The sequence below is a fragment of the Phodopus roborovskii genome, unplaced genomic scaffold, assembly GCF_943737965.1.
Source record: "Phodopus roborovskii unplaced genomic scaffold, PHOROB, whole genome shotgun sequence".
NCBI classification, from domain to species: domain Eukaryota; kingdom Metazoa; phylum Chordata; class Mammalia; order Rodentia; family Cricetidae; genus Phodopus; species Phodopus roborovskii.
This window is the reverse complement of record NW_026126448.1, coordinates 4,565,265-4,590,149: the sequence shown is the minus strand read 5'-3', so window position 1 is coordinate 4,590,149 and position 24,885 is coordinate 4,565,265. Positions and strand designations below refer to the sequence as shown.

The 24,885-nt window shown below is 45.2% G+C and overlaps 1 protein-coding gene across 1 annotated transcript in view; it reads right to left on the bottom strand.

Moving 5' to 3' along the window:
- Window positions 1-11,038: 11,038 nt before the first annotated feature.
- Agbl4 (AGBL carboxypeptidase 4) overlaps window positions 11,039-24,885 on the bottom strand; it is a 1,068,750-nt gene continuing 1,054,903 nt past the window's right edge. The window contains exons 12-13 of the mRNA XM_051188468.1: window positions 17,380-17,476; window positions 11,039-11,183 (exon numbers count right to left, since the gene is read on the bottom strand). Of these exons, the coding sequence (XP_051044425.1) occupies window positions 11,063-11,183; window positions 17,380-17,476 (218 nt within the window). The 3' untranslated portion in view covers window positions 11,039-11,062. The remainder of the gene's footprint in view (window positions 11,184-17,379; window positions 17,477-24,885) is intronic.

Below are 24,885 nucleotides of genomic sequence, written 5' to 3'. Positions count from 1 at the left end.
CTGAGCAAACTCCTGAGGGAAAAATCTGTGTTTACCCTCTTAGGGCTATGCCCAATTAGTTGTGAATAGGATTAAAAATAGAAAGGAATTGCAGGCAACAAAGATTTATATAACCTAAACCTATCAATTAAAACCAGAAGGACATCTATCCCTGCCCCTAGCTACTGACCCCTCCTAAGGAAAGCCCAGGCTGTTAGGTAGAAGCTCTGAGAGAATCTCATGCTTTTGCAGTATCTCTAACCCACAGTTTGTGTTTTTGTTGTTGTTGTTTGTTTTGTTTTTCAATAAAACCCTTTATTGTGTGCTTCTTAATTCTTTGCACAAATTTCCAAGAACCTGGAAATACCCAGTGGTAGCAATAGAATTAAGAAATGGGTGTTTGGTGAGCTCCCCACCCCAGAGAACTAGGCCAGCCAGGATCAGCTTTCACTGACTTTGGGAAGGAGGAGAGATGGCCCTGACATCCTGCTGGGCACAATCCCAAGGAGGCTGGGGCACAGGAGGTGACCATTAATATGGATGATATGTCAAGAAAGTAGACAGAATTTCAAACAGGAACTTAACCCAGGACCTCTGACTACAGGTTATGTAAAACTGTGCTTAGAATCAATAATAATCTGTCACCTCCTGGTTGGTAATGGAGTTACACAAAATCACAACTGCATGCACTCATGCATTTCACACAGGAACTGGAGACACTGCTGGTACAAATGCACACACAATGCAAATTCAGTGGCACGTCTGCACCACACATGGAACCTGTGCAGGCAGGTCGGCTGTCACCTCTCCTGGCGTTCCATGAGCACTCTTGAAATTTGACAATTTCCAACCTGGGCTTGGAAGCTAAGTTTCTTTCATTTTCCCTAAATTTGAGCTTTGCTTTCACTTGGGAACTCCTAGAGGGAGAAGAGTGTTGTCCCTCACAGATCCTTTCTTTCTATTTTTCTTTTACTGAAAATGGGTTTTTTCATACAATATATTCTGGTTATGGTTTTCCCTCCCCTCCCATCCAAATCCATACCCTTTGTATCGCTCTTAGAAAACAAACGGGCACCTAAAGAATAATGATAAAATAAGATAAAATAAAAACAAACAAGTTGAATACAATGAGACAAACAAAAGAAAAAGAGCCAAAAAAGAAAAAAACAAAAAGCACAAAGCCAAATATAGACATAGAGACACACATATTCGAACACACAAGAATCTCATAAAAACAAAACCAGAAGCCATAATAAGTATACAAAGAACCTATAAGGTATAAGAACAAATGTCCCAACAAAACTTTATAAGATAAAGGACTTCCAAGGAGGCCACTGAGTTTATTTTGTTAGCTATCTACTTCTGTTCATGGAGCCTGCCCTTGAAGTAACTTGAATATCCATCAAGACTCCACTGGATAAACGACTTTTCATTTGCAAGTGCCTACTGAGATGGCTTCTGGGTTAGGTATGGGAGCTTGTGTACACATCTCCTTTCAGCACTAGGACACCGTTGGGTCGGGTGTAGACTGGTGCAGGCCCTGTGCATGCTGCCACCGCCTGTGTGAATTAATGTGCTTAGGTCCTGTTGTGTCTCCTTAGTGTGCTCTATGGGCTCTGACTCTTAGACTCTTTCTGCTTTCTCTTCCACAGTGTTCCCTAAGCCCTGATGGGAGGGATTTGATAGAAACATCCCATTTTGGACTGAGTATTCCAAGGTCTCTCCCCTCTGTACAGTGTCTGGCTGTGAGCCTCTGTATTTGTTTTCATCGGCTGCAGGAGGAAACTTTTTTACTCATCCTCATTTTTATCTTCTTCCTCCTCGTTTTCCTCCTTATTGTCATCCTGATCTTCATCCTCCTCACCCTGGGTCTTAGTTTGCTTTTTATTACAGTGATAAACACCTTGACCAAAATCATGGGGAAGAGTTTATTCCATCTTACAGATTAGTCTGTCATCAAGGGAAGTCAGGGCAGGAACTCAAGAGCAGAAAGTAGCGCTGCTTACTGACTCATTCCCCATGGCTTCCTTTCTTATACAACCCAGGGCCACCTGTCCAGGGGTGGCCCCTCCTACAGTGAGCTGGGCTCTCACCTCAATCATTAATCAAGATAATGCCCCCACAGACTTGCCCACTGGCCAATTTGATAAAACATTTTCTCAATTGAAGGTCCCTCTTCCCAGTACATATTGCTCCTCCTCCCCCTCTCCTTTCCCCTCCATTTTCTCCTCCTTCTCCTGGTCCTCAGTGAATGGCTAGATACTCTCCCACCTTGTAGTAGACCCCCGAGGTACCAGGAATGTGAAAAATTGTGGGCATCTTCATTTCTAGCAATCCTATCCCCAGAATAATGCAAAGCTGAGTTGGAAACAGAGCTGATATCCAGACAGAGTGAAATAGATGAAATGTTTGAACAATAGTTGTCTAGAAGCTCAGTGGAGGGGCTAACTATAAAGATCAGGGGAGACTTCCTGCCACAAGGCCTTGTGAGAGGAGAGGTGGTGATCAGTGGAGCAGGGAAGAGTTGGGAGTTACCTGGTAAACATAGATGCTTTGTGAATTTCATTGAATTCCTTAATGGCAAACTCTGGGCTGAAAGTGAGGTGTGAACACAGCAGAAGCCTTTCTGAGGTCTCAGGCGAAGGGGTGGGGTGGTGGAAAACAGTATCTAAAATACTGCACTTTTCCTTTCATCTTTCCATTTGATCCTCACCATACTCTTGGGGAATGTGTCGATTGAGAACCACATCCTCATATCAAAGACTAAAACTGAAGTCAGCTGGAGCACTAGGGTAACTGCCAGCCGCATCAGAGCTGGGAGCAGATCCCACTTTCCTAACATTTACATCTTTAAGTCTGTTTGGTTTCCTAATTTGAATCAGTGGAGTTTGCTCTGGGGAGCAGCTTGGGGTAGCAGGAGGGGAAGCCTTCAGGATAGGTGGTGGGGAAACTCACTGTGGCTTGTCTGCTTTATCAAGTAAGTGAAGGGGGAAGCTACAAGGAACTGCTCCTCCCCACACGCTCCCATGCTGTCTCTTGGCATCACAGGCATTCCTCTCCTCACTACAGCTCTAGGGTGGTACCAATTCTCCTGTTAAGACATCCCTTTCTCAGCTGCTGTTTCAAAGGAAGAGACGCAGATGCGGGCACTGAGGACATCCAGCTGTAAAGGAGAATGCCTAAAGCCAGGCTCAAGGGAATAAGGCAAAATGAGGTCGTGCACAGAAACCAAAATGAACCAGCGAGCTCCCTGAGGCTGAGGCTTTTTATAACCACCATTAAATATTTATTGTACTGTCAGTATTGGGATTGTATACAAAAGGATGGAGGAGAAAATGGAGAGAACATGGGCGTCAGAGTCTGATGGCATCCAGGCGCCTCCACAAAGCTGTGCTGTTTTAGATAGATTACTTAGCCTTCCTACCTTTCTCTTTCCTTATCAGGGAAATAGAGAGCACAGCACCTGTTTCACAGGGCTGTTGCATGGATTGTAGGAGATCACACCCTGGGAGTCAGGCATCATTCAGTTAGGGCTGAGAAGAGGCAGCAGCATCCAGTGGAAGGCACCGGATGGCAGTGATGGTAGCAAAAGCAGACTAGCAACAGTAACTGCAAGGATCTCAGACCTTCATGGGCAGCAGAGTGACGAGTAGCAGGAGGCAAGAAGGTGGTTTGGCACAACACGACTCAGTAGCCGGTGCTGATTCAAAGTTTGGAGTTTGACCCCAAGTGGTTTATTTAAGACGTGTCTAAGCACAGCACAATCTGGTGAAAACCATTCTTGTGATGGTTTTCATGCACAACTAAGCATACCTAAGTCTTGTTGAGGAACAAAGTAAACTAAATACAGATCAGATGTGACTACATCGAAACTCTTTGTAAAGTACATGACACCTTGCATAAAGATGGGTTCCACTGGCTGAGAAAAACGAGTTTATGAGAAGAGTCTGGGGGGGGGGTCCTGTGCCAGAAAGTCTCATGCAAAGGTCACCAGGCTAGAAAGCATGTCTGCTCCAGCCTTCTGGGTAGAAAATTGATTTTGCATTCCTTGCCTTGAAGGAACAATCCCGTATGCTTAATATCTCAAGTTCCCTTAGAGCATGTCTGTGAGTGTGAAGTCCTCCATACCCCCCAATAAGTGTCTTATGCCGGTCTAATCAGCAGATAGTAGTAGTGGATCAGCATGAGTGTAGATGCAGCAGCATTCCTATCAGGAGTAGTATTGCTGGCATCAGTAGAAGTAATGTCTATAGTAATAGTGAGGGCTGGGAAGATGGTTCAGTCAGTAAAGCACTTGCCACGCAAGCATGAGGACCCATGTAAAAGTTGGTGTGATGTGCTTGTGGCCCCAGTGCTGTGGAAGTAAAGACAGGAAGAACCCTGGAGCACCCAGTGCACATACATGTCATACACAAATAAGTATATACAGCACACATGCATGCACACGCACACGTGCGCGCACACACACACACACACACACGCACACACACACACTAATAGCATTAATAGCCATGGTAGTGATGATGGCAGTGCCAGCAGTGTTTGTTAATTTTAACAGCAACAGCATCAGATGCAGACATACCAGCGAAGGTTGTTTTTCTTATATACATAGGGAAAAAATGGCCTACTGGGCTCTGAGAAGATGGTTTATGGGAAAGCACCTAGAGATAAGTAAACTTCCCCACCGAGACCACAGCATTGAAGACCAAGCATGATTTGTGACTCCAAGTCCAAAAGCACTGTACTAAACTGTGCTGCCTTCCCTGCTGCATTAGAACTTAAGTCTGTGGGCTTGGGAAGCCTGGGCAGTAGGTTGTCTCACTGGAAGTCATTGCTTTGGGAAGATGAATCCATATTTAGGATCTGGTGACAGGGTGAGGTCATGATAGAGTTTGAGACGTGAGGGCATTTTATTATTTCTTTGATCTTGTTGCATTTGCTGATATCTCTGTTCCTATGGAACTCTTTTCAAGTGCTACAGAGTTATGAAGATGAGAAACTAACAAGCTCTGTTCTCAAGTAAATGATCATGGGGGAGGTGGCCATTACCTGAGGGAAACAATGGACATATTCAAAAGCAAAGATTGGGGGATGGCATGGAGTTATGATATACAGGTTGAGTCTGTTTAAAAACAAGGTCTTGATTACAGCATAGACCAATGACCAGCATAATCCAAGTCTTAAATAGTGAAAATCTTCCTTTTTAAAACATTTAATTTCTTTTCATTTACTTTTGACATTAATGTAATTATATCATTTCTACCTTCATTTTCCCCACTTCACACCCTTCTATATACCCTCTACTTACCTGCTTTCAAATTCATGCCCTCTTTTTCATTAATTGTTTTTACATGCACATATGTATGAATGATGTTCTTTGGCTAAGGGGAGTAACACTGCTGTGTGGGAGAGAGTAAGAAGGCAGGACCAGCAGGTCCTGGCAATTAAGCAGAATATGAAAGACAGTAGAATGATATCTGGTCTTCCGGACTGAAAAACTGCTCCAAGAATGGTATCATAAATATGAAGTCATGTTTTATAGAGATCCCGGAAGTTTCCAATGAGACAGTTGATTAGCAGGAAAGCATTCAGAGACTTCAGGAAGGTCAGTGAGAGGCCATTCCAGCAATAAATTTAAGGATGGTGATGGGAATGGATAGGAGGGTGAGCATATAGGACATAGGAAAGCTAGAGGAAGGGAAATGAATGGCAGTCCTCTGGGCATGTCTTACTGTACCATTTTTGAGTTGGGAAGGTGAGTTCAGCCAGTGAGCAAGCGTCGTGGTTGAGAGTAAAACTCAAGTCTGCCTGACTGCAACTCCAGTTCACAACACTGTTTAAGGGCAGACTCATCAAAAGGCAGAAGAGATGGGTCTTTGGGAACTGATCATATGTGTGGAAAGACAACAAAAATGAGTTCAGATAGCAGTGGGCTCTGCAGCCTGGAGGACAAGGTAGAAAATGAGCACATTAATCCCCCAGGTGATGCCGGGGTAAACAGCAGATCTATATTTAAGACTGACATGAGCACAGTCAAAAATAAGTCTCAGATCATTGGGGACAATGTGAAGTTTAAGCAGTAAAGAGCATGTTCAAGGCTGACTTTCTGGATTGTCCAGGCTTTGTGCTGAGGTCTGGGGTGAAATGGAAGGCCTTGGAGTATGGCAGAGCTCAGTGTGTACCTGGATCCTTACTTACTGGCTGAGGACCATAAGCAGGGAACATATTCACATTGACTGAGCCTTTTCCTCTGCATGGGGGAGACTCGCCTTGATCACCAAGCACTCTGAGTTTGTGTGTGAGAGAGAGTATGATCTGGCCAAGCCTGTGAGTCTGATGGCTTCTTAGCATCCCTGAAACACTCCTCACCATCTGAAAGTAGCCCAGGAAGAGCCTGGTATATGTCTTTAAGAGCTGCTTGCCACCATTTTAATAAAACATAGGATGCTATGGACTGTGGCCTCTTTCCTTTTAGTCAGTTCTGTACCTTATCTTACATTGCTTCTTCTCTCCCATTTTTCAGGAGTTCAGGTCCTCTTGCCCATGCCACTCCATCATTAGTCATTCTACTCAGTGAGGTAGCTGCTGCTATAGAACCTGTGCTAAGTGCTGAGACCACAGGATGGACACAACACATGTGTGGTAGGTATCTATCCTGACTCTAATTCCACAGTGTACCAGCCATTTCCCCTGAGCACCTCCCTTATGCTGTCCTTTCTTTAGGAGTTACCCATACTTCTGTGTACTCTGGCTTGAAGAAAGGGACTTCTAACTTTAGCAAGTAGGAGAGAGGCAAAAGGGGGTGGGGACTCAGGGAAAGGGGCTTTACTCTGTCAGATACTGTATAGACATTATCACTCTTAATCCTCAACTTAGCTATGGGAAATATGTATTAATCACTCCTGTTTTGCAGATGATGATGATCCAGAAGCCTAAAGAGGCCAAATCCCTTGCCCAAAGCCACACAGCGAGTAGAGACAAGCAGGGACTCACACTTAGACTCTTTTAATTTCCTATTCCTGTTAAGCTGTTTCTCCTCTCTCCTCTGGGATCCTTCAGCCTTGTTGGTTAGGATGAACCTTCCAGGGTAAGACTTCATATGCTGATGTCCCTGCAGTACTCAGGAGGCAGGGACAATGACACAGTGGGCCCAGTTCCTACTGTCCAGAAGGCTAGATTGATAAGGAACCTGATAGACTAACTAGTCCAGAGGATTCCTGCTGAGCTTCCAAGGGCCCTAAGAGAGCTAGAAACTTCTGTGTTAAATGGGCTCCATGCCCAGACCCTGGTTATGAAAGACCCTGGAGTTCAGGTTTGCACACAGGTGTTCAGGAGTGAGAGATGGGAAGGAGCCTCTCTGCAGCAGCTTTCTATGTCCCTCTATGCCTGACAACCTTCACGTCCCCCTCTTCTCTCAGTTTCCCACCAGTTCTCAATAGTGCCATATTTTGCACTATTGTTTTCAGCCTGTTTTCTGTTGTGACCAGACTTTTGTGAATAAGTAGAAGAGGTTCATTGTAGAGTAGTGGAGATCCAGGTTCATACAATCAAGAGAATGACAATCAAGGGAATGCAAGGAAAGAATTTTGTCCTCAGTATTTTCAGTGTGTTCCCCTGGCAAATGAAGCAAGCACACTTACCTCATGAGTCTTCAGAGACTATCCAATAAGGAAGTAGATTTGGAAACATCTGGCACCACACCTAGCACACTGCATGTGTTCACCAAGCATTTAGCAAATGTATGACTTGATGCCTAACAAATGTTAATCTCCCTTCTCCATGCTTGAATCTGCTCTTTCTGCTTAGAACAATGAGCTGTGATTCTCCAAGGCAGGCTTTGGGTATGTCACTGAGGCACACTGACAAGACACAGCTTGTCATCTGCTCTGTCTGCTGTCCCTTAGGGAAAAGACAGAGAATGTTCCTAGCTAAAGGAGTCTCCTGTACAAGGACACAGCATCCTCAAGGCAGGTGGTTTGCCTCCATTGCTGTGGGCCTCTGCATCATCCTGGAAGCTGGTAGTTTGCAGCTTGCTGGCTGCAACTTTGGAGAGCAAATGCATAGCAGTTGTGTTTCAGAACCTCTGAAATAAAGAGCAAAACTTCCCTTGCCCCAGTATGACCAGTGGGTGAGAGTCAGCCAGAGTCTAGCGTTCCCCTCCCTGTAGTGAAATATCCACCCTGCCCGCACCTGTTGCACTGACCAAGCCCATTGGAGGTGGGGACAGGGGAGACTAGGTCTGGGGTCAGGGACCCCAGCACTCACTCTTGCTTCCTGGTCAGAGACAGATAGCATCTGAAGGCATCCTTGGGATGGGAACCTGCTGGCGGTCATCTGTTTCTGCTGTAAGTGATTTTTCCCCCCTGAACAAAAATCCATCAGCCTATTTGTGTGACTCTTGTGCAGGAAACAAGTAGGCCAAATGGCCTTATGATAGGTGGGCCAGAAGCCTCAGTCTGGCTCACCTGTCTGTCTGGTGATATCTTACTCCTCCATGCTGAAAGCCTTTTTTCACCAGCTTGATGTTACGACTTTATCCAAGAGCACTATGGAGGAAGTGATCTGGCCAAGACCTAAGCAAGAGCCACTGACAATCCCTGGACCTCCTTTCCTTATCTGCTTTGTCAACACAGAGAAGCAGACCATTGCAAGCCTGTAGTCTGCCTTATAAGTACATTTTTTCCCTCTAAGGAATGCTACACATCAACATGGTAGATATGCTATAATTCACAGATACTTACGTTCCTGTGTCTGTTGTTAACGCTGTAAACTCTGCTATCTGACAGAAATGTAACCTCCTGCCTCATGTCATTTCTTTCCAAAGCCCCAGATGAGAGGTGATGCAGCAGAAAACCCAGCTTCAAACCTGGATGATAACCCTTCTTCCTCCAGGGCAGACATCCATCCATCCATACTCCAAATTCCTCTGATAATAACGAGCTCACTAACATCCAATAGAACTCGTGGTTGGCAGCTCCCTAATGGAAAGCTTTCTTTCCCTGACAGAAGTTTATCTTACTGGATGGTATTCCCCAGATTTGTCTAAATTAACTCTGGGAAACACAGCATGAATCTACTTCTTTTGTTCCATATTCCTTAAACATTGTAGAGACTGCAACCTTGCTTTCCTACCTCTGCCCCTTACTTTTTATCTCAAGAAGCAACAACTCCACTTCCCTTGTCCATTTCTAATGGGAAGTGATTTCCACATACCTCTCCATATTGGTCACATTTCAAATGATCACAACTGTCATTTGATGAGCACACAAACTTTCTGAATGAGCTTTCCCACACTTAAGTTCACAGATCACAACTGTGAAGATGGGTGTTTACAAGTTCGAGAATGGAGATCCATGGGGGTAAAATGACTGTTCCATATTATGCCCATATTGAGACATAACGCCAGGGTTTGAATTCAGACTTAGAACCTGGGTTATCTCCAAGTTTTAACCTGGGTTCTCGTTAGTTGAAAGTTTTTTTAAAAATACAGTACCCATGTATGGTCACAAGATACAGACACTGAAGAAAGCAGATCTAAGCTACAATCCTATTGTATGCAACCCATCTCTGTCCATGATATCTAAAGTGATGCTATCATTTACAAAGCTGTCTCGTGGTGGCCATGTTGATCTGGGGGCATCCTTATGCTCCCCAGAATTCCGACACAGGAACTGCAGAGCATTCAAGTCTGACCATTCTTCTGCATCTTGACAGAGCCCCTGACCTCAAGGAGATTAACTCTAATATGAGGTTGGTTGGTTGTTCTCCAAGAAGTAGGAAACCAAAAGGGAAGGGTGCCAAGAACATTCAGAGGAACAGAGGTGCTGCACAAACCACTTTATTTGGACAATAAAAATGTAGGAATGTTGCTATATATACAATGGAACATTCAGAGCAAACTAACATATGGTTCTTTGTTACCATTTCTGAAAACCAATATGCGAAAGAGAAAACAAGCTTTGCTCTTGATTTTTGCAATAAACTTTGAAAGTCTCTGCTGCCAATGTAAAGAATGTTTAACCGGAGTTCTGTGCTGAAGGCCCCAGCTCCCTGGAGCCTCCTTCCCTCCCCTATCTCCTAATCCTCATTTCCGGGAGGTCATTTTAATTAGCAGGCTGTCATGGTGACTCAGCCTGCTGCTCCCTTCCACAGACAGGAAGGGAGTAGACTCCCCTGGACCCATTCATCACACAAAGGCACTTTAAGCTTCAGGAAAATGCACACTATTTGGCTTGCTTTGCCTTGGGAATTGCTTCTGCTGTCATTTTCTTTTATCACTCCTACCTGCCTAGGTTGCGTTCCTTTGTCTCTTGCAGTCCCCTTAGCTGGTAGTCACCCTGTCCTCAGTGCAGATTATCAGTGCTCACCTCCCTTGATCCTTGTCACCAGGGATGGCAGACCTTAGCCAAGGTAGTTCTTGAGAGCCAATGAGCAATGCTTTTTGTCTGGGGAGCCAGAGTTTCTATTAAACTACCCAGGGAGTTGAAAAATGGCTTTGAGAACAGCTTTCTGAGGTTGCATGCTGGGACTTGAGGGAGTGGGAGAGCATGAGGCTTATAGATAGAGTAGCCATGTTTCTAACCCCTCTCTGCTTTCAAAAACTCTATTGCTCACAACAGCCTGTTTGCCTGTAGCTTGTGCGTTGCTGTTGCTTTGGATCAGAACATATGGAGACCACATTCCTAAACTAGAAACAATTGCAACCTGTCTTAAGTGAAATCACCTGTGCAATGACTATACAACTTTAAAAAGGTGAAGAAGGGCTTACAGAACACTGCTGTGGGAACTCTTGAGAGGGGTGTGCAGGTTTTCCTCAGAGCCACAGGAGACAAGTCTGTGCTTGCCTGACTCCACTCTCCTGCTCCACTCAGCCTTGAGTTGAAGGCTCACAATTCATTTCCCATTGGTAAAAGGGAAAATACAATGATAAACTTTCTCTCTTTTCCCCTCTTCCTTTCACCAGCATATGCACTATGCTGAAAAACCCTGTCTTGGAAACCAGGGAGGGGCACTTAATTTTGTGCCCCAACATGAAATACATGTTCCTGCCCCCCCCCCCACAATGTCTCCAGGTGTCATGTCTTTAAAAGGGAGTTGAAGGGTCTTTGTGGTTCAGTGAGCTCTTCTTGCCCCCTTTGCTGCTGGGGACATTGCTGGTTGAGCCCCTCAGGGATGGGTGCTTGTAAGGAGGGGGGTTTTCTTTCCTGCAAAAGGGAAACAACAGAAAGAGAAGACCGCCTATACACACACTGCAATGAGTTCACCTGTGTGCATGTCCATCTCCCTCACTGGACAGGGACCTTATAGGTACAGTGGCCTTGCCATCTTCTTCTATGTGCCCCCAGAACCCAGTCCAGGTCTGATTTAAAGCAGTCATAGTAGCTCAACGAATGTCTGTAGGATGGATGATTGGCCGCCAATGGATGGATGGATGCATGCATGCATTACTTCATTCTAGGCCTGGAGAAAATTCAACTTTCCCACAGTTCCAATCTGCTATCTTGCCACTTGCATTCCAACTAATTCAACACATTACACATGAGAAGGGAATGGGAACACACAAAAAAGCTATAGTTTGAAAATTTGGACGGAAAACAGTGGGATTGTGCTGCTTATCCTGGGGTCCTATGGGCTTGGAAAATCCCTTTGGGATGTGTGTGTGTGTGTGTGTGTGTGTGTGTGTGTGTGAGAGAGAGAGAGAGAGAGAGAGAGAGAGAGAGAGAGAGAGAGGACAGGAAAGGGAGAGGAGAGCGGAGGGAGCAGAAGGGAAGAGGAGAGGGGAGGGGAGGAGAGGAGAGGAGAGAGAACACCGGGATATCATTCTGTCATTCCCTGTATGACAACCAAGGACTTCAGAATCCCAATTTTATTGTTCAGAAACTCATAATATATGTCTTCCTAGCAGGTTTGGAGACCTCAGACAGTAGAAGTGTGTCTGTTTTACCTCTGTGTCTCTGCACCCAGAACCCAGCACCCAACACTCTAATCTTACCACCATCATTCAGTGGTTTTGTTCACATAAAGATAATGAGCTCCTGTGGAGTGAGAGCGATTTTACTCACTGCTGCATTTTACGTTATTTGGTGCCTTATTTGTTATATTTTTGACTGACAAATTGATTTATGTCATCTGTGGAGTTAAGATTTATTCCCAGTGGGAAGACTGGTCTTAATTTTAAGCCCCAAAGAAGTGCTCTGAATTCCCAAGTTGGCTGATTTCAGATGTGTGGCCTTGGGCAAGAAACTGAACTTCTCTGAATTTCATTTGTACAATGAGAATAAACTATTCCAGTTTTCCAGTAGTGTCTTGCAGTGGAGTTAAATCAGAGAATATGATTGAGCACCCCAGGAGGCTTCCCTTCCCTGTTGTAATTTGTTGACTGTGGCTCCAGAGACTGTGGTCATGTCAAAGATACAGACAGACATTGATGCTGTCCTCAACTTGTTTAGGTTTAGTGGGGATTGTAAGTGCAAAACAACCAATTTGAAGATTATGACATGAAGCCACAAGCAATGAATGCTAGAAATAGAAATGCAATGGGCTGTTTGAATTAGGACTGAAGATGTGTCTTGTGGCCACTGTGCTCTGACCTTGATACAACTGGTTTTATACATGGTTGATGAGTCACAAACCACATGAAAATGGGGTGGGTGTCAGTACACACATATACAAAGGACACCTGGCCTGGACATACCTCCCTGTAGTCTCAGTGCCTGAAAACACATGTTCCTTGAAGATCTGACCACCATGAGAAGACTGTCTAGTACAGGTGAGATGAGCCTAGACTCCCATGCCCCTTAACACTCTAGTCTTACAAAGCTCAAGCTTGGACTGCCACCTACAAACCGTGTGCAAGTCATCTGCTATAACCATATCCCCAGCCCTGAGACAGTATGATCATAAAGGAGTCGGTCCCTTCCTGGATATAAAGATCTATTTCTTTTCCAAAAGGGAGAAGAATGCATGTTCTTCCTGCCTCATGGACTCTGGTGAAAAGAGAGTTGGAGAAGAGGTACTTAGATTAAAGGTGCCATCCATCCATAGGTCATTAAGGAGAGTAGTTCTTCACACTTCAAAGGACCATAGGACACAGGGCAGATATGGTTACATAGTACAGAGATGATGTGAGGTCCCTAGAGAGAGATGGACTTTATTGCTACCAACAAAGCTATAGGTAGACGGAGTCAGGGGAATAAGGAATGCAATGGCTAGAGAGGAGCATAGGAATGCAGAAACAACTTATGGGGTGGCTGGGAAGGCAAAGCATCACTGTAATAAAAGATGGGGTTACAGAGAGGCAAAAGAGGCCCTAAACAGCAGATGGCTCATGCCTCTGTTCCCTTCTCTATTTCTTTAGATTCATCTGTGCAGAAGGTGCTTCTGGTGTGAGCGGTATGTGGAAATGGACTTTGAGTCTTATGTTTACCAACACTTCTCTGGCCACATTGGTCTCACCATTTCTTCAGGCTTTGTTTGGTCCTGTTTCTTGTTGCCTTCCCAACTTGGGATAGCATCCTTTACTTTCTACTCCATCAATCTCAACTCTTCATGACCTTAAAAAACCAAGTCCCAATCTCACTTTCTCCCTGAAGCCTTCTTGGGAGGTGCCTGTCAGCTGTCAAGTACTTTCCAGGTTGTATGCGGGAGTAGTAACGTCTGGTTGGCACCCTCCCATTGGGCAAAGAGCTTAAGGGAGATGGTGTCTGAATACCCCTGCCCAGTTCTACCATTGTATGTTCAGTTGACTTCACAGCTTATTTAGGCCTTAATGTGTACAAGCTCTGCACCAAGCACTAAGGATTCAGGGATGAGACTGTCTAGTGGTGAAGCCAGACCTGCAGAGATACCAGGCAAGACAGCATAGGAAGTGTGTATGAAATGCAAGTAGGAGCCCAGCTGAGGAGACAGCTCTATCTTAAGCAGGAAGAGGGACAGGAAAACAGAATGTGACATTTGGATAAAGTTTTAATGAGTTAGTAGGGATCCAGCACCTACAAAATGAAAGGGAAAAGGAAAGGATAAACAAGTTAAAGAAGCATAAAAATTGGCAACATGTTCAGGCTGATGCATATGGCAGCAAGTGGTTGAAAGCAGGTATTCCCAAGGTCAAATGTAGGGGCAGGATATCAGATTTATTGGTTAAGGTCTTGAGTAGCAAGAAGAGGAGTTGGAATGTTCCTATGAAGGTAACAGGGAGCCATGAAGATTTGTGAGGACATATATGATGTAGTCATGTATGTTTACTGTACACTGTTAAGTGTTGTTATATTTTGCATGTTATCAACTGGAGTTCCCAATGGACTGGTGCTATCTATGCTACTCTAGGACTCATCATAGGCCCAGCACAGGATGTTCTCCATATATATATATATATATATATATATATATATCATATGATGTCACTATGCAGCAGCCAGTGCTCCTGGCCTGTAGCAGAGCCTTAGTCTACCTGGTCAAGGCCATCTTACCTCCAGGTGTATGTTCTACCCACCTACTGAAGTATTCTTGGTCCATTCATTTTTCCCTGTCTGATTTTATCTCTTTTGGTTTTAGCTCTATGACTGTGACACCACAGTTAAAAATAAATGTAGGGTCTCAGCCTGAGCTCCCATGCCCACATTGCTGCCTCTCCCCAGGACTTCTTCCAGAGGGGCGGCCTGGCACCCCAGAATGCCAACAGGCTTCTACCCGCATGTGGGTGGAAAGTGACATATGGCAATTATCCATGGAGATGGGAGAAAACAAAGATTAATTTTGAGTCAAAACATGTAATTTTCCTTTACAACCAGAACTGCTCTTTCACTTAAGCTATTTGATGCTTGGCTGGAAAACAGTACAAAAGGGGGAAGCATTCAAATTCAAATAGGAGCCTATAGTCCAGGGAATTCATTCTTAAAGGGTTACTTACCAATCTGGTATTGAGTGCAGCTCACAGGGGCTCACCCAGGCCCAGAAGGAGGGTTATAGAATAGATAGGGAGCTAATTTGGTTTGCCTAATTTAAAAGTAGGTGTATTTTTCTCAACTGGTCAAGTCTGTGGCCTAATGAGGAAAGAAATCTTTGCTGAAGAGGACCTCAAAGCTCAGGGTCGGGATGCTGTGAACAGTTGAAAGCAGAGGCTCATGGAGAAAAACTTGCCTGCATCATCCTGGCTCAGTTTTAAGCCCTCCTTCCAATCTGGAAGAACCTCTCCTGACAGGCTGAGTACCCCACAGAGGGGGCAGGCCTTGGGTTCCAATCCTAATTCCAACTCTGGACCTTGACACCCCTTCTGCTCCTTAGATCTTAAGGTCCTCTCTTGCCATGCTCGCTGATGTCCCCCCAAACTGTTAGGACTACTTCACTGATCTGTGACCATGACAATATAAGGAAAAAAATAACTGTGAAGGATAAAGACAATTTTTATGCAGGCTGACAGAGGACCCAAAAGAGATAATCCCTAAATTAACTTGTAAATGAGATGCTAAGAATTCTTCTGAGTTTTACAAAGCTTTAAATGTTTAAGAACTTTAGCCAATCAAGAGTGACTTCTAAGAATGAACTGAGCACTTTCCTCTGGAGGTGAGCTCTTCAAAGGCAGGGTCAATCCTTAATCCTCAATTCATCCCATCCCTCCTTCCCACCAGAGCCTGTGCAGTGTGCTGTCTTCCATAGGTATATGAGCGATGGGATGTGTGTGCGTGTATCCATGCAAGTATGTGTGGGACAGGCTGGTGCTGCAAGGGGATAGAGAAGAAACCTCCTTCCTGTAGGGGTTTTTAATACTCCAGAATGGTGGACATAAAGTCCCCAGATGAACTGTTCCCAATTTGAGACAGGGAGTCATTGGAGCACACAGCCAAGAAGACTGTGTGAATCAGGCCCTAGGGAGGTACAATTCACTGAATTGTGGAGCCTGAGCCGGCCCAACCAGGCAAATCATGGGACTTGTCAGAGACTATCATAAGCGTGCAGACATCAGAAACTCTGAAAACATTGGGGGGCAGGCATCTACTGTGTGCTGGGCATTGTTCTAAGCTTGTACCTAACCATGTTAAGTTGTTGTTATTATTTCTGTTTAATAGGCAGGTGTAGGAAGGTTTAAAAAGGTCAAGAAACTTGCCTAAAATCTCATCACTCATGAAAGCCTAAGATAGTCCTCTGATGAAGCTCTGTTACAGTAGAGTTCAGATGACTTTGGAATATGGAACCCTATCTGTGCTGTAGGCCCTGTGACTGTGGGCAATCTTCTGCTTCTTTCTGGGTCTCCTTTTCTTAAAGTGCAAGACAAGACATGTATGGACTAAATAAGATTATATACACAAAGTACTTCATTCAATATGTAATGATGACTTATATTTTTTATTATTAATAATAGATGATGGAGGAAGATTCATTGTGCTAAGCTCCGGAGGCACCAAAGAACATAGCGAACATCAGTGGAAAGAATGGTCTGGCAGGAGTAGAGAGTTGGACACTGGCACATCATTCCAGGAGCCTGGACCACTAGGGGAACAGGAGATGAGGTGCAGAGGTAGGGCAGTGCTAGCACATTCCAGATGCCATTGCACAGATGTTCAGTGAGTGCTCTACTATCAACACACTGGATCTCCTAACACTTACAGCTGCTGTTCAGTCCTCAGACAAGATGAATGCTCCCATCCCAGTCTTCTCTCCTCCTTGGATCTACAAGTGAGCCCATCAGAAGAGCGAGATGGGACTTCTCAGGGGTGTGTCCTCTGTAGCCCAAACCTTCAAGTGTTAAGGGAAGGGGACTATCATAGACTGATGGGTTACTCATATACCTGGCACTAGTGTTTGGCTGTAAAGCCCACAATAACCTGAAAGATATGTATAACAGTGCCTGCTTTACAGGCTGGGAGACTGAATTGGAGTTCATTTAGGCACCTTAAAAGATAAGTGATCATGTGGTATAGAATATATAAACTGCAGGCTACCTTAGATCAGTGGCTGATCTTGGCTCCCTGGCAATGTCCCATCCCTGGAGATTCCTATGATGGGTCTAGAATGAGATGATCCACCATGCATGATTGTACTGTGGTGCAGACTGTGGATTAGAGCTCAGAGATGCAGTTTACGATATTGTAGAGAGTGGACACTGAGCCATCATTCAGCCCTATCAACCTGGTGAGTCAAGGTACTTGCTTGTCCTGGACTATGGGAGGCTGGTTGACAGTCTGGGCTGACATCCCAGAAACTGGAGGAAATGAAGCTTCATGAATGCCTGTGCTTAGGAAACTTACCTTCTGGACCCATACTGGTCCTTGTGACAGAGCTGGGGTTGCCCTTCCCTTGGCACAGGTAGGAAACTTGGGGGCATCAGAAAGCTAAGAGAGGCTTCCCTGAACACAGACCCAGGGAAGCAGGACCAGAGCCTGATTGCTTGGCTCTACCACTTACCGAAGCCTTGGTATGGGGACTGTCATCCTCTCAACCAAGGGATTCAGCCGGTAATAATCTAGAAATGTTCTCGCCACATTCCTCCCCAGCTTCATATCTGCAAGTGTGTGTTAAGAAACATCTCTGAGAAGAGGTCGAGCAGGGTGAAAGGAGGCCTGGTTATAAAAAACAAAAGTGCAAATGAAGCAAGGATGAAGATGGTGTCGTCCTCCCCCACCCTACTCTGGCAGGCATTAGCTCCTTGGTTCTTACAAAACCTTCAGTGGTAATTATGATGCTCATTTCACAGACAAGGAACCAAGATGCACAGAACAACAGAAGTAAAGGAAGGGAGTGAGCATTGGGGGGGTCTAAGTAACCATACTTCAAAGATCTGTGTACCTAATTTTTAGGAATACTGGGATTTTTCAGCAGGGCCTCAAATAGTCCAGTATGTACCCTGATGAGCAACAATCAAGGACAAGAGCCCTTTTGCTGCATACAGAGCAGGGTTTGCCTGACCCTCAAGGACCACTCGTCTCTCTTGAGAGTAATCTCAGGAAAACCCTCTGCCTCTAAATAGAATCCCATTTCCCCCTTGCTATTTGACAAATAATAAGTCCCCAGGGAATAGATTTATAGCCTATTTATCAAATCATAAATTCCCCCAGGGAAGGAGAAAGCTCCAGTTCTTTACTGGTATTAACACCCTGAGATCAATTAATAAACATTTGCGTATCTGCCTTATGCACTGTACCCACATCTCTGGGGTTCTCAGCTATTTCCTTTGCCTGCAGGACCTCCCTAACTCTCTCTTAGCTAATATACATCAAGGGTTCTCCAATCAGCCACTATCTCTTTATTAGATTTTCCAGGATCTTCCTTGCTGTTGTCCCAGGGCTGAGAGTGTTGACCTTGCCCTCCTACCACCACCGTGGTTTTAGAACTAACCTCATTCAGAGTGTGGAGTGTGTGCCACTTCTCATGGGGTGGCAATAGTGTTCACTCACAATGGTTCCCCCACCCACCCCATTAGCTACAAACACCCAAGCTGTCAACCTTCCCCAAGAGACTTCTCATCTCTTGATTTTGTCTACCTCTTTCCATCCCCCAAAATAGGTCAGCATCTCCTTTCCCCTGGACAATTGCCATCCTGTTCTCTGGGCCTCCTGTTCCAGAATAACCCTCTATAGGATGTTTTCAATAATGAAGTCAGGAGCTGTATTCTCTGTCACAGACACAAAATTGTTACCCAGTGACTAAAACTCTTCAGTGTCTTCCAGCTGCTGTTCATAACTTGGCCTTTGGTAATGTTCTCAGCTCCCCTCTTGCTACCTTCCACCTTCTACCCTTCTGCAGTTCCTATTCTTCTGATTCTGTAACTTGTAGGCCTTTATTCACCATGTATCCCATTCCACCACCATGCCAAGTGTGCCTTATAGAACCAGATTCACTTCAGCCTCCAGGCCTCCATCCAGTTATCACTTTAATGGGTCTATCTTCCTTGGTGCCTTTGCTGGCATAAGGCCCTCCAAGGTTTTCTATGGTATCTTTGTATAGTCCTTTGCCAGTCAGACTACTCAGAAATGTTGCATTTCAACCAGTCCTTCTTTTCAATAATCCCTCTAGCCTATACAATCCATGGGCAAGAGGCCATCTTTGCTAGACTTAATTATCTAAATACCTATGTACTTATAGGCACTAGCACAAACAAACCAACAAAAACATGAATAATGACACCCAATAGCTAAGCAGTGTTTAGTATATGCTGGGCAATCTCATAACACTCCCTTGAGAGAAGTCTATTATTGTTCCTATTGCTCAAACAGAGTAAGTGACTTCCCCTGAGGCTAGATAGATGCCTTATAAATGCTGGGGTTGGGTTAAACCCAGGCCTTGCCTCTCTGGGACCTACACCATTTCACATTTGTATCTATCTTTCTCTTACCTAATAAACCATCTGGCCCAGCTCTTCCAGGGGATAGGATTCCCAGCCCTGGCCCAGGAATACATGGGGCTGAGGCATGCAGGGTGACATGCACAGAGGCAGCACCCTGTGGCTGCTAGTCCAAGGGAATCTCTGAAGAAGGACTGCTCCTAGCTGGACTATAAAGACAGGACAGCTGAAGAGGGCTTCAGAAGGCCACAAGCAAGAGTGCAGAAATGGCTTTCCATCCATGCATGCTTCTAAACAATATTTTCTTTATCTTTCTTGGGCTGTGATAGGCAAAGGAGATTATCCAATGCTACATAGCTGATAATGGCAGAATCAGAAGTCAAATCCAGGCAAGTCTGATTCCAGACTATGAGTTTCCACTGCCCTGGGCTGTTTCTCAACTTGAAGGCACCTTTTCTGTCAAAGCCTGAGTCATCCCAGGTCAGAATGTGGTACAAGGAGGAGAAACAGCAGGCCCCATGTTTATGACAGCGAACTGCACTGCAGGCTTGCTGTGCTCTGGGGCTGCTACCTGCTTTCCTTCTCTGGATGTGTCTGACCTTCTCTGTCCCCTTCTCTAAAATGTCCACAAGCTGGCACTGAGCATGGTCTTTCTGACTAGCTGCCCCCAGAGGCTGTCTCGCAGCTGGGTCCTGCAGAGACAAGGTGGCTGCTTGAACCCAGACAGCCTCTAGTTGGCTCCCAGAGACCAAATTGTGGATTTGTGTGTTGAAAGGAATAGCTGCAGGGCATGGGAGAAATGAGAGGTCCCTGTGGACTGAGCTGGTAAGCTTCAACAGACATTTTTGGAAGCAAATGTGTCTAGCCCAAATCCTGGTTCCGCCACATGCTATGGATAGCAGATTTTAATTTCCAAAGATGTCTGCAGCACTGTCTCTGGCCTCACATGCTCTTCTCATCTGACCTTGATATTCCTTCCACTGAAAAGTATGGTCTTTGTGTTCTTTCTCCTTGACTTTTCACAGGCTTTTAACTGGCTTCTAACCAAAAGAATGGCACAAAGAGAAGGGACATCGTGAGACTTGTGTGGCAAGGTCAGATAAAGCAAAACAACTGAACCTTGTGCTTTGAAGTATTCAAGCTAGGGTCCCAAGCTCACAGAAAAGCAGACGGACCACCCGCGACAGTACAAAGCAACAGAGGAATGACTCTTGGTCAGCTCCCACTTCTACAGCCCTCTGTCATTCCAGCCTCAGCCACTTTTTACCTACAACTCAATCAGATTCTTCCTAAGACCCTCCCACTGAGACTCATCCAAATGTCCGACCCACAGAGAACACGAAAGGATAGCATTGTTTGAAGTCACAGATTTTTAGGGCGAGAGTGTCTGACCCAGAAACAGAGAACCAGACACTGAGTGACCTTGCACAAGCCACCCTACCTCCCTGAACCTTCACGTCTTTGTGAAACACCTGCTTCACAGATTTGCTGGGCTGCAGGATGTGGCTAGATGTAGTTGATGAGTAGCACAGGGGTGACTGAATGGGGAATGAATGAATGGAAGAATGAATGAGGGAGAGAGAAGCCTCATCCCTCCCTTAGTGCTTATATTGAGAGCCAGAATTGAGGCACCCCTTGAAGACCTACAAAGGAATTGGGTTGTTCTTCAAAACTGGAGCTAATCACTTTGGGTGGGCTCTGTTGAATAGGCAATTCTGAAGGTAGGTCTTGTCTAGGACAGACCTCTTTCCCTTCCTCCTCTATCCACAAAGCCTTATTCACTCCAGATTATTTCCTACACTGGCCCTGATTGAGTGAAGGAGCAGGGCAAAGGTGAAGGAGAATAGAGATTGATTGAACATTTTCAATTAAAATAAGATGTCTTAGCAGAAAGATTTAAGATCCAGGTAAAGAGAAGCAATAATTTTCTTCGCTGGACCATTTTTAATATATTGCAGTATTAAGAGAGGAAAAACTGGGGTGAAAGCTCTCAGTCATTCATTATCCACAAAAATCTTGGGATAGTCTGTATACTGAAAATTTTTCCATCCTTAAGTTCAAGCCATTGGTCTGTTTCTCACAGAGAGCAGGAAATGGTCAGCCAGCAGGGCAGGTGTGAGGGAGCCTGAAGTGCTGAGGATGGAGGATGGATTCAGCTGGGGTGGCTGGAAATTTAGACTTCTACCAAGATCATTCTTGGCAGAGAGTAACCTCCTAAAAACAGGTAATGAGGGTTAGATGTATTCTGTGCCTCCCTCCCTCCCTGCCTCCCTCCCTTCCTTCCTCTCTCCCTTTCTTCCTCCCTCCCTCCTTCCCACACTCCCTCTCTCCATCCCTCCCATCCATTGTTGGGGTCTTCCCTGGGGTTAGTTGAAGATCAATTAGAAAACTCCACCTTCAAGTTGAAAGGAAGAAAACAGCTTACCCCAGTTAACTGTATCACCAAGCAAGTGGTTACACTGTTGCCTTGATAAAAGCAGCTACTAGAGTATGCCCTGTGCAATGCAGGTACTGTTAACTACAGCTCAAGAAGACCAGAGTATGAGTCTATACACAGACAAGAAAATAGTAATCAGGGTTTATGTTATTAACCCTGACTCTCATTCTTTGAAAGTGATAGAGGCAGAACCAAACCCCCAGGATCTTCTCAACATGTGTTGTGTGCTGTCTCTTCTCTAGAATGTGATTTAAAAAAAAAAAAAAAAATGCAAGCACAAGATTCTCTCACCATGTAAAGGGAGACCGAATCTCAAATGGAGAAATTGTGAGAGGTTTCATGGAGGCAGATGTCTAACTAAAATTCGAAGGACAGAAACAACCTTGAAAGGGGAGAAAGGGGGCTGAAAACTCAGCCCAATAACAGATCATTTGCCTAGCAAGGCCCAGTGTTCAACCTTTCCTACTTACAAAAAAGAAAGGCAAGTGGGGGGAGGCATGTGTCAGCAGAGGCACAAGTGTGGCCAGGAACCATGATGTGACATGAAAAACAATAGGGAAGATGAAAATCTCTCCTAACTGAAGTGTAGGGTGGGAGGTAAGGCTGTGGTGCGGCAGGGGCCAGGCTCACCAAGGCTTTAACTAAAAAAATTAAGGGACTTAAACTTCTATTCTGAGTGCTGGAGAGATGGCTGTGTTGCTAAGAGTGCTGGCTGCTCTCCCAGAGGACCTGGTCAGAATCCTAGCACCCATACAGTGGCTCACAACTATCTACAATTCCAGTCCCAAGTGATATGATGCCCTCTTCTGGCCTCTGTGGGCACTGCAGAGACACGGTGCACAGACACACATGCTAGTTAACACCCATATATACAAAATAAAAATAAATAAATCTTAAAAAAAAAAAAAACAACCTCCATTCTACAGGCAATAAAAACCAGTGAATATTAGCGATTGTGTCTATCATTCTTTCATTAACATATATTCACTGATTACCTACTATGTTCAGACTTTTTGGAAGGTTCAGGGTATAATGACTAAAAATCAAACAAAAACAATAGTTCTTAAGCTTAGCACTAAAGATGTATTACATGGGACACAAACATGGCAAAGCATGATTCTATTAGTGCTATGAGAAAATGTAGTCAAAACCTGAGGATAATGGAGATGTGAACAGCCCTCTCTGAGAAGGGGTCATATAAACCAACAGTGCAGACAGGCACAGCATCACTTATGAATCGAGGAGAGTACAGGAGAAGATCCTCTGAAGAAAGAGAGAAACTAAAAGTGACTAGGAAAGAGTGGCTGGCATACAAGGGGGAGATCCCAGAAGGCCGTGCTGTAGGCCATTGTAGAGTATCTGCTCCTCCTAAGAAACTGAGAGACTCCTGAACAGTCTGAAGCAGGCAAAGGACACAGCTGGATATACACCTTTAAGGGATCACTGCTATGTTAAACACCTGAAGCAAGTGTGGAAACAGGAGAGTAATTATGGTCCAGGGAGTGGATGTGGGGATCTGGATGATGCAGAGGTAATGGGGATCACAGGGTTCTCAAGGGCTCTAGGAGACAGTGACTAAGGGACCCTCTGTTCTCCTGTCTCAGGCCTCAGAGCTGGAGCACTGTATGAGCACATGTGTGAGGATTAAGAGCTGGCAGGGTGGTGTCATGGCTCATTTCCCTCCTCTGTGCCTAACTTCTCTGTGAGTAAAAGTAACGAGATACGCTTAGAAGCCCATCCTTCCATCCCACAAACATTATCGAGGAACCACCGAGACTGAGAGAAAACTGACAAGCACCCCTGTCTTTGCAGCGCTTACATTCCAGCTACAAGAGACCAAAGTCAACAAATACCACCAGAAGGCAATAAGCACTGAGATAAAGAGCAGGGGACAGACAGTACAAGGCAGGAAGCAACCACAGCTCTAGCAGTGTGGTCACAGAGGACAAAAACAGAAAAGGTGGGCTTGCAGTGCACTTGGAGGAGACTGAGGGGCTGGCCAAGCTGAGGATGAGCCTCCTCATCAAAAGCAGGGCTTGTAAAATCCAGCTGATCACAACGGGATAAAAGCGAACCTGGGGAATGAGTGCCTCCATGTACTCCACATACTGGTACATGGCAACTCCAACTCTCACAGCTCAAATCTCACAAACCTCCCTCCAGATCTGCGCTGGCTAACAGCTCTGCTGCCTTCTGTTCACTCACTCTGGCTCCATCGAAACCACTAACAGGTTCACCTGGCCAGCTCTGGCCTGCACTGCAGAGTGCTAAGGTCCTTGCCACTCTCACGTCCTCTCCCCCTTGGTGTGTGCTACAAGCATCTCTGCTCTCTACCCTCATTTTGCTGATGAGACATCACAAGTCACTTTCCCATGAGGCACATCAAGTATTGGTCCCAAGGAGGACTGAAGGACATTCACTTACTCTTTCATTTTCATGTTTGCTAAATGCGACTGTACATCAGACACTGTCCTACCAGTATCAGACTTCACGACAGTCTCTCCTTGCCATCATGATGTCTCCAAATCAGAAAGCTTAATACCTGCATGTTCTCTATCTGGAAAGCATTCCTCTGCTCACACTGCTGTCCCTGCCTGCTGTGGGTGATCATCATAGAACAGAAGGGTTAATTCTGCTGAGGGGTACACCAAAGACAAGCCATTTCTCTTTGGTAAGGCTGACAGCACTGTTACAATATTAAGAGGCAGCTATCTAGGGGCCTCTAGGTAAAGCCTGAAGGACAATGTGGCGAAGAAACATCTTTTGTCTCAGCTTCCCTTGCCAGTCCTCCTACAAGGTCAGACAGCAGCATGACTAACCAGATGAATCCTGTCCGGGAGTGAGGAGGGTACAGGCTGCAGGTATAATCATAGAGGCCTTTGTAATTGCGAGGCATTCTCCCAGACAGCCCTGAGAGTAGGAGGCCTGAGAAATACAAAGGTGGGGGGAGGAAAGGAGGGAGGTGGGGAGTGGAGGTGGGTGGAAGGGCAAACAAAAGAGAAAGATGCAAACAGAAAGGGAGCTACTTAGAGAAGCTCATCAGGATGAAGCTGGAAGATAAGGAGAGAGAGAGAGAGATAATAGGGAAGCAGCGATAGAGTTGAACTTGAAAACTGAAGGAAAATGCAGTCAGGGGCAGAGATATGGAAAAAAAAAAGAAGCAAGTGACAGGAAGAGAGAGAATAAATATAAT